Here is a 10,617-nt window from a genome sequence, read left to right as displayed (position 1 = left end):
GCTAAATTGTTTTCCTATATTATGTTGATATTTTTCAGAGTATATATTTTGAGAATTAGTTAAATGCCCTGCTGTAAATATTTAATATGATGTTTTCTTATAAACTGTGTGCTTTATGATTCGGGCACTGGAGGCGTTTGTGATTGATTGGTTGGGCCACCAGTCTAAGAACTTAAGCGCGCGTTTCCGCTCTATGTTCACATATTTCAGTCTGTATCCGGACTGTCCCGTTCACTTCTCATCTACTGTATTTGCCCTACATCACAGAAATTCCTGTAGCATTATGGAGCTGATTCTTTGGACGCTTACTTTAGTTACGTTTTCATGTCTGATTGAGGCCAAGCAGAAAGACTTTTACACCTTTAAGCTGGTAAACAGCAGAGGGAGGTTAGTTTCTTTGGAGAAATACAGAGGGTCGGTAAGTGCAAAGAAATAAACTTCAGTGATCCAAGCATGAGATGCAACTAACATGCATGTAAGAAATACTTTAAACTAGTTGTGTCGGCGTAAGACTCTAGTTAATGCTTTATGCACGCGTACTTTAAGTGCTTTTATGATTTTCACACTGAAATAAATTACTAACAAACTTGCTGGAGTTGTGCATTCATTCATTCATTGCGTCTGCGTGTCTACGTGGCAGCCTTGTTCGTGCAAAATCTCAGCTACTTCTTTGGGTGTGATTTTAATGCAACGTGACTTATTCTTTTATAAGTGTTTGCTAACACTGATGACACTAACAGATATTACTACATTAATTTATTACTAACACATTACTAATGGTGCATGTGCAATTAGGCATATGTGGAAATGAGATAAAATATTGATTCACATTGAATGTACATGCGTTTTTTATAAATGATTCATTAATGAAAAAAAAGAAAAGTAACTAATGTTTAACAAAATCCACACATTATATATTAAAACACACTTTTATTTATGCATAAATTATTTAAGTTTTTTTAAATAGATTTTCTTTTCACAACAAAGAGACAATGAAAGTCCTAAATGTTAGTATTATGATTGTTAAAAGTAAACACTGCAAATCTTGCACTTATGTTGAGGCGCTAGATGTCGGTATTGTATAATAATGAAAGACTCTTAATTTGAAATTTCTTAAATTCTTTGTAGCAGTATTGTAAGATCCAACGAATGTTTCATTATTATGTTATATCTGAATGTACATACATGTATAGGGTTATATATTACAGTTTCTGTCCTGCTTCTGAAAAGATCCGGTTAATAAAAAAACACTCTGCCTGTCAATCATCGTGCATTTTTAGATCACGGACATCTGATAAGTCTGGGGGGGGGGGGGCGGGATTTTATGGAAAAGAGGGATTTGTATTTGTATAGGTTTTACTAGTATTTGTACTAGTACTAGTATACCACTAATATAATCATTACTACTCCTCTCACCACTACTAAAATTATCACTTTTAAAAAAGGTTGTGTTTGTTACATTAATAAATGCATTTGCTAAGAAACAAATAAGCAGTAAAGTTTTATTATTATCATTTATTTATCTTTATTAATGCCAATACAGTTTATTATGTTTTTTCATGGTGCAACTAAGGTTAACTGCTACAACTTTTAATAATACAAAACTGTATTAGCTAATGCTGAAATTGACATGAACTAAGATTTATAAATGCTGCAGAAATGCTAACTAATGCATTAACTAATATTAACAAATACAACTTTATTGTTACCAACGTATTACATTTGTCTTACCAGCAGTACTAAAGTTTTTTTTTGTCCTATATTCTTTACTAATCTTACTAGCAATTCTATGATCATTACAAGTACTATCATAACCATTACTGATGCTATAAAAATGACTACTTTACATGCCTTCATCTAAAGTATTTAAGATTGATATTTTATATTATATATGGGAATTGAGCTCAAGTGTAAAGGTGCTATTATTTAAAATTTACATTAATGTATTTACACCACATAAAAAAGTCAATATTAAGATACATTAGCACAAGATCTAAAGCTTTTCTCAATGTCACTGTGAAAACTAAGAAAGTAAAGAGGTAAAATAGAGAGATGAAATAACAGAGAATTGATAGAGAACGAGGGCACCATTAGTGATGGCACAGTGGCACTCAACTCCCCTTCATCTATTAGTGAATGCTGCTAGAGATTGACTCTAATGGCATCATTTGGCTTTTAGACCTTAATTGGCCCTCATGGTCAGTTCACCATCTACTATCTGTACTACAGTTTACTGTTTATTTGTACGAGAGACTCTTTGTGACATACATTGATCTATCTATCTATTCACCCATCCATCCATCCATCCATCCATCCAACCAACCATCTATCCATAATCCATCTATTTATCCATCTATCCATCCATCCACCCACCCACCCACCTATCCATCCATCCATTCATCCATCCATCTAAACATCCATCCACCCACCCATCCATCCATCTATCCACCCATCTTTCCACCCATCTATTCATCTATCCACCCACGTTTCCACCCATCTATTCATCTATCCACCCATCCATCCATCTTTTTATCTATCTATCCATCCATCCACTCACCCATTCATCCATCCACTCACTCATTCATCCATCCACCAACCCACCCCTCCATCCATCCATCCAAATCCATATATCCATCCATCCATCCATCTTTTTATCCATCCATCCACTCACCCATTCATCCATCCATCCACCCATCCATCCATCCATCCAAATCCATCTATCCATCCATCCACCCACCCACCCACCCATCTACTTATCCATCTATTTATCCATCCATCTATCCATAACCATCTATCCACCCATTCATCCATCCACCCATTCATTCATCCATCCATCTATTTATCCATCCATCTTACCATCCAAATCCATCTATCCATCCATCCATCCACTCACCCATTCATCCACCCACCCACCCACCCACCCATCCATCCATCCGTCCATCCATCCAAATCCATCCATCCATCCATCCATCCATCCATCTACCCACCCATCCATCCATCTTTTTATCCATCCATCCATCCATCCACTCACCCATTCATCCACCCACCCATCCATCCATCCGTCCATCCAAATCCATATATCCATCCATCCATCCATCTACCCATCATCCATCCATCTTTTTATCCATCTATCCATCCACTCACCCATTCATCCATCCATTCATCCATCCATACACCCACCCACCCAATATCCATCTATTTATCCATCCATTTTTCCATCCAAATCCATCTATCCATCCATCCACTCACCCATTCATCCATCCATACACCCACCCACCCATCCATCCATCCAAATCCATCTATCCATCCATCCATCCATCCATCCATCTACCCACCCACCCACCCACCCACCCACCCACCCATCCATCTTTTTATCCATCCATTCATCCATCCACTCACCCATTCATCCATCCACTCACCCATTCATCCATCCACCCACCCACCCAACCATCCATCCAAATCCATATATCCATCCATCCATCTTTTTATCCATCTATCCATCCATCCACTTACCCATTCCTCCATCCACCCACCTATCCACCCATCCATCCAAATCCATCTATCCATCCATCTACCCACCCATCCATCCATATTTTTATCCATCCAATCACCCATCCACTCACCCATCCATCCATCCGTCCACCCACCTATCTATCTATCTATCTATCTATCTATCTATCTATCTATCTATCTATCTATCTATCTATCTATCTATCTATCTATCTATCTATCTATCTATCTATCTATCTATCTATCTATCTATCTATCCAACCAACCATACACCCAAACCACCCACCCTCATCCATCCACTAACCCACCCATCCACCCACCCATCTCATCTATCTATCCATCTGTCTGTGTGTAGGTCTCATTGGTTGTGAATGTGGCCAGTGAGTGTGGATACACGGATGAACACTACAAAGATCTCCAGCAGTTGCAAAAAGATTTCGGGCCCTTTCATTTCAACGTGCTGGCTTTCCCCTGCAACCAGTTCGGCCAGCAGGAGCCCGGCAGCGATAAAGAGATCGACAGTTATGTGCGACGAGTCTACGGGGTTTCCTTTCCCCTATTTAGCAAAATTGCCGTGGTCGGTGTAGGGGCCAATAATGCTTACAAGTACCTTGTGGGTAAGTGGAATAGTGTCGCTCGAATCAGTTTTATAATTACAGCAACTAAAAGACTGATGTTACTGTGACCTCAAAGAGCACTTATATGTCATGCCTTAGATAACAACCTCTCAATACAGGCACATACTAATTCTCAAAATTACATTTTCTAAGCACTAACCTCACTTTTGATATTACTTTAAAGCAACTGGTGTCTCTCTAGTTGAATGCATTTAGTGGAAATTTAGTTTTCTCAAGTGCAGATGTCCAAATACTGCTTGATATAATTTGAATCCATTTAATATGTGAATTACTCATTATAAACACTGTTGAATGCATCTGTTTATCGTTTGTGTTTATGTTTTCACAACAACTTCCATCTGTCTATCGCACAAAATGTTTATTTTTGCATCACAGTCTGGTTGCTTATTAATCTGTCAAGCTGTGCATCAAAGTGAAACATCAGACACACCCTCTTCTCATTGCAGAGGCATCGGGTAAAGAGCCAACGTGGAACTTTTGGAAGTACCTCATTGACATCGATGGTAAAGTGGTTGATGCCTGGGGTCCTGATGTCTCCGTGAAGGAAATTCGCCCCCGGATAGCGGATATGGTTCGAAAGCTTATCATCAAGAGGAAGGAGGAGCTGTAGTGTGTCATGTTCACTTTAGAGAAACTCTGACAGATGTCAACGCTCAGACCTCAGAAATCGATTTCTTTGAAGAAACAGGTGCTAATGAAAGCCACACAAAGTGTGAGATAAGTTCAATACAAGCCAGGTTTTGAATGATCTGAGATCTTTTCCCAGGTTTATTGGATCTTTTTGTCAGATTTTTCTGTTTGAGAAGAGAAGCACTGAGGAGCAAAGCAACAAAATACCACTTTTATTAATAAACAACAGAAGACCACTTACACATGCTTTGATATTATACTGACATACACTTTACATCTAATGGTACAACAATCATACAAGAAAAAATGAGTAACTGAGATAAAGTTATTTTCTTATATATTTTGTGGACCGTTTGAAAGGTGAAAAGCATTCAAGGCAATCATTTTTTTTATTATGATACTGTAGTACATTTTTATTTGGTTAATTTAAACACTTCTTCATAACAAGCCTTACAAGGTGAAAACATCATTTATAACCCAAACCATTTTTTCTATAAAATTTTTTTTTTATAGATGATAGAATACTAAATCAAGGACAGGCACAAATATTTTTGTCCATTCTGCACAGAGATTTTGAGGACCAGTAAACAGTTTAACCATTGCTATTTACAACATTTCGTTTCTTTCTTCACGACTGTCCTCTAAAACAGCTTGAAGCGTGACTGGGAAGCAAGTGTTAAACATTCTTTTAATTCAAGTATGCAAAAGGTGTCTCTGTGACTTTTAATTAAAGAAAGAGGCTATATTAAATCTGTTTCTGTTTTACTATTTGATTCATGTTATACAACATTTTACTTGCACATACTTTGAATGTTTTTGCTCAAGTATCTCTCACTAAAATCTCCTCAATTGCAAACCTGAGCAGTATGTATATTATACTTACTCACAGTGAGAATTGCATTGAGATTTTGTAACACGTTCAAGGAAAGCCTGAATTCAAGGTCTGATGGATAAGTTGAATAGCAAAACATCTATTATAAATAAATGTCAAGGTCTTATATTTCTGACAAATAAATCACATCATCAGAGCAAGTAGCTCTGTAAAAAATAGCTGTGAATGTTTTAAAAATAAATCCTCATGAGTCCTATGTGTAAAAGTGTCTTAATTGAACTTGATTTTAGTCTGTCAGCTTTGATCTTTTGCTAGTTTAGGATTAAAGTGCTTAAAATGTAAAGAATCAGCGATGGGCTGCTACACATTTAATGTGGCTGTCAAATATTAAAGGGGACATGTCATAATAATTTTTTTAAATAATTTATGTCAAATAAATCTTTGGTGTCTGGAATCTCTATAAAAACGCATATATAAAATATATATTATATTTGTTCATTTTCACGTAAAATGTCTATCAAGGTCTTTCTCATTCAAACTTGTAAACATTCAACCCTGACACCTTAACATGTATTCATGTGTCAATTACAGAATAAGCATTTGTTGAAACTTCGGGTCATACGGCTTTAGAAAGCACACAGAACACATCGTCCAGATTTAATAGAATTTTTACATTTTGGAGCTTAAAGGATTAGTCCATTTTCTTAAAAGAAAAATCTAGTTAATTTACTCACCACCATGTCATCCAAAATGTTGATGTCTTTCTTTGTTCAGTCGAGAAGAAATTTTTTTGAGGAAAACATTGCAGGATTTTTCTAATTTTAATGGACTTAAATAGAGCCCAACATTTAATACTTAATTCAACACTTAACGTTTTTTTTCAACGGAGATTCAACGGACTTTAAACAATCCCAAACGAGACATAAGGGTCTTGTCTAGCAAAACGATTGTCATTTTTGACAATAAAAATAACAAATATATACTTTTAAACCACAACTTCTCGTCATGTAGAAGTGTTTGTGATGCTCCAGCTGACCCCACGCAATACGTCATGACGTCAAGAGGTCACAGAGGACAAATGCGAAACTCCGCCCCAGTGTTTACAAGCGTCTTGAAAGAGGACCGTTCCTACGTTGTTGTATGTCAACTGATACTAATTAATGTCTTTGTGTCAGTTTATTGTTTACAATGGGCCGCAAATGTGCGTTTTATATATGTAACACTTGACGTCACTACGCATTTATGTTAGGTCGCGCTGGACTTGACCTAGACGAAAAGTTGTGGTTTAAAAGTACGATTTTTTCTTGTCAAAAATGACAATCGTTTTGCTAGATAAGACCCTGATCGTTTATAGACCTTTGAAACTCTGTTGAAAAAACTGTTAAGTGTTGAGTTAAGTATTAAATGTTGGGCTCTTTTAAAGTCCATTAAAATGAGAAAAATCCTGCAATGTTTTCCTCAAAAAATATAATTTCTTCTTGACTGAACAAAGAAAGACATCAACATTTTGGATGACATGGTGGTGAGTAAATTATCTGGATTTTTCTTTTAAGAAAATGGAATATTCCTTTAACAGACCCAAGTTACTGTCCACTGTTGTTATAGTTTTGTACATTTACAGGTATACGAAACATAATACAATGCCTGTTGAATGCTTTATTCTGATTGGTTGGGCAATATTCAACAGTTATGCTTGTTTTTCAATAAACACACACCTGTCCTGTCAAATGTCTTAAAATAACCAACAGAGTAATGTCTGTGGTAGGCATAAGCGTAATTATTGACTCCGGTCCTTTAAATTATTTAAAAACAATGCACACACGCGGTGTAACCACCTTGGGTGTGCATTATTTTCAAATAATTCAATGGTCTGTCGTCAATTGTTCCCTACTTAAGGACCTGGTATAAAATTGATCCTTAAAGGTATACAACAGGTCCTTAGAGCATAATAGGTACAACATTTCAATGTGTTGTATACCCTTAAAGCTGCAAAAATGAACATTTGATGGTAGCACCCCAGCAACAGAAAAGGTACAATTTTAAACTTTTTTCCTGACAGTGCAGTTCAGAAACAATTCACTATATTCTTTAATTCTCAGACCTCTAAGTCTCTTCAATCAAAGTCAAACTTTGGCCTCAAATAAGACCCAAACCCAGCAGGTACACAGTCTCCTGCCCAGAGCACACCGGTGAAGTCATTTCAAAATACTACCTTTATTAGTTTGATTGACATTTGGACTCATCCTGCGTTCCACTCCAAAGCTCATCAGTAATGATTTTTTGTTTTCTTCAGGCAGTGAAAGGAAACAGCCCAGTAAGACTTTGACCAAATTCAAAGCCCTCAAGCAAATGCACACATGGCCACTTAAGTGAGTTACGTGACCACCGGAAATAAATTAATCTTGCCAACACATTTTATCATGCATTGTAACCTAACATTTTATACACAAAGAGTGCTAATATCGGATACTGTCTGGTTAGTTCAGTGTGTGTAGATCGTCTATATTTGTTTTGTATACATTTTTGTGTCTTTACCAGGTTCGAAAACGCAGTCATTCGTGGTTTAATGTATTCTGGACAAGGTACAACATGTGGCAGACATTCATTGATTTACGACACAAGCAAGCTTTATAGCCTAAAGAAACCTTTTACATTTGTTTAAAATGTTTAAAAAGGTTCTGTGGATTTTAAAGTTTTTTTAATTAAAGTTCTTAGCCATCGAGTAGCACCTTTATTTGAGAGAGAGATTAAGAGAGCAACCATTTATCAATTTGTCTTTTGTCCTGTTATGCATGAGGATAAAAATTAAGGAGATGAAATCTTGATTGACAAACATGTCACGCTACTGCTGGGGTCTTGCATATGAAACCCAAAATCTTCTGAATTACCAAACCTCAGCATAACAATAAGAGAAGCAGAATTTGAATATGAATTTGCATAATCAAAACTCCCACAATAGCTGGAAAAATAATCTCAAAGTCTGACAGGTACATGTCTGGGTTACACAAATAAAAGAAGAGATAAGAAATTGGATCTTGCACCTCTTTAAAAGCACCATTCAGATTGTACACGTTACAATATAATATAAATTGAGTAAATTGAAAAGTATTAGGTAAAATATTGTTGTATACTTTTCAATTTACTCAATTTATATTATATATAAATCTAAAAGTAATTTCTCGAAATACAAGTCCTTCCCTATATGCCTTTGCATCTTAGATGCATTTTCTGTTGTTTAGACATCTCTTAAATCACTTAAAGTATCCAAAGCGCACAATACTCCATTGTACCAAGTGCCTCCACATTGGCCGCGCATCCGGGTTACCGCCCAGAACGTGATGTCGGTGAAAAAAAAATGATTTCAAAAAATTATTTTGACAACTAGTTCAACATTTTTGTATGTAATGACTCAAGCAATGAATTGAGGACTATTAGTTTTATATGGAATGACTATTCAGCATTCACAAGTATAGTTAACCTTGACTGACATGACATAAGCAAATGATAATGTTATAAAACAGCAGAGAATTGTATAGAAGCAATGCATGTCCAAAAGCATTTGCAATTTGTTTGAAGGAATGAGAAACTGATACTATGATGTGCACAAATGAGTAAATGTTGTGGAGGTTGAACTAACTGTTGTGTAAATGTAAATAGTGATGTGAGAAATGCACCAAAGAGACTGAGAAAAACTGTAAATCCAAGTTGTGGGGTGTTTCAAGGGATGCACCGATAGGATTTTTTTGGGCCGATACCGATTTAAAGAGACAACTTCTGGCCGATACCGATGCCGATACCGATATAAAACACTTGTATACAATCCTATACAGTTGGTCTATTAGCTAGTTTATTTCTGCATCAAATAATTTTTACTGAACATGGATTTTATCTAATTAACATTCAACTGACCAACATAATAAGAGAGGCACAAATTAAGCTAAAACAAATATAATAAGACAACATGACAACCTTCAAAGGTGGTTTTTGCTATTCAGCATTTACTTTAATAACATTAACTCATTTTTTTTTTTTACCTATAATGGATTTCTTTATGCAGTTAATTAATAAACAATCGGTATCGGCCTTTCTCGTGCTATTGCCGATATGCCGATGGTTTCAAATTCATCAAAAATCGGCCGATAAATATCGGTGGCCGATACATCGGTGCATCACTAGTTTCCACCCATGGTTGGTTAAAAATAAACCAGCATACACTGTAAAAAAAATCTTTGCTGCCTTAAATTTTTTTGTTGACTTTACAGGTCAACTTATTATTATTTATCTTGACTAGGGATCAGTGGTTATAACTAAACAATATTATTGTTATAACTTATACAATATAGTTGAAAAAAGTCAACTTCATTTAAGAAGTTGTAGCAACTCATCTTTTGTGAAGGGATAAAAAATTAGCATGATTTATAAATTTGATTTAACAAAAAATTTAAGGCAGCAAACATTTTTTACAGTGTAGGTTTATTTATAACCCAAGAGTTGGTTCAGGCCAATATTAACTCAACTATAAGTTAAAACATTTAACATATGTTTCAATGAGACTAAATGCAAGTATGATCTCTCAATGACAGCTCAGTTTAGATGAATTTGAATCACTGTATTGCTCACTACGAGGTCCTGACAATAAGGTTTGGTTCATGAAAGCAGAAAGCTCTGACAGCATGCAGGTATTTGATGCTCTCCTCTCCTTTTGGTCTCATCTCCATTACTTAGCAACAGCATGCCATAGTGAACTCATACACCAGTGTCTTTGTGCCATCCTGAAGTCTCAACCAATGAGAGATGTGCAAGACATCTTGATTCCATTAACTAGCAAGACGTTCCTAAGGTCAACCAGTTCGAGTGGATTTCTTCTCATTGAATGGCCGTCCATCCTGTTTTTCTTGCTGAGTCTTTGAGAAACAGTGGTTAATGTCTCATGATTAAAGCATAAGCTGGTCTGTGCAGGAAAAAGGATTTAAGATGATGAATTGCATCACGTTCACCAGCCAAACT

The 10,617-nt window shown here is 36.0% G+C and overlaps 1 protein-coding gene across 1 annotated transcript; it reads left to right on the top strand.

Annotated features, from left to right (window-relative positions):
* The first annotated feature begins 204 nt into the window (after nt 1–204).
* gpx7 (glutathione peroxidase 7) lies at nt 205–5,866 on the top strand. The gene is made up of 3 exons (XM_065269044.1): nt 205–418; nt 3,866–4,127; nt 4,595–5,866. The coding sequence occupies exons 1-3, from the start codon at nt 284–286 to the stop codon at nt 4,756–4,758; spliced, it is 561 nt and encodes a 186-aa protein (XP_065125116.1). The 5' UTR covers nt 205–283; the 3' UTR covers nt 4,759–5,866.
* Nucleotides 5,867–10,617: the final 4,751 nt, after the last annotated feature.

This window comes from Paramisgurnus dabryanus, chromosome 21, assembly GCF_030506205.2.
Source record: "Paramisgurnus dabryanus chromosome 21, PD_genome_1.1, whole genome shotgun sequence".
In the NCBI taxonomy this organism is placed as follows: domain Eukaryota; kingdom Metazoa; phylum Chordata; class Actinopteri; order Cypriniformes; family Cobitidae; genus Paramisgurnus; species Paramisgurnus dabryanus.
The sequence above is the reverse complement of the archived record's forward strand: the minus strand, read 5'-3'. Positions and strand labels throughout refer to the sequence as shown.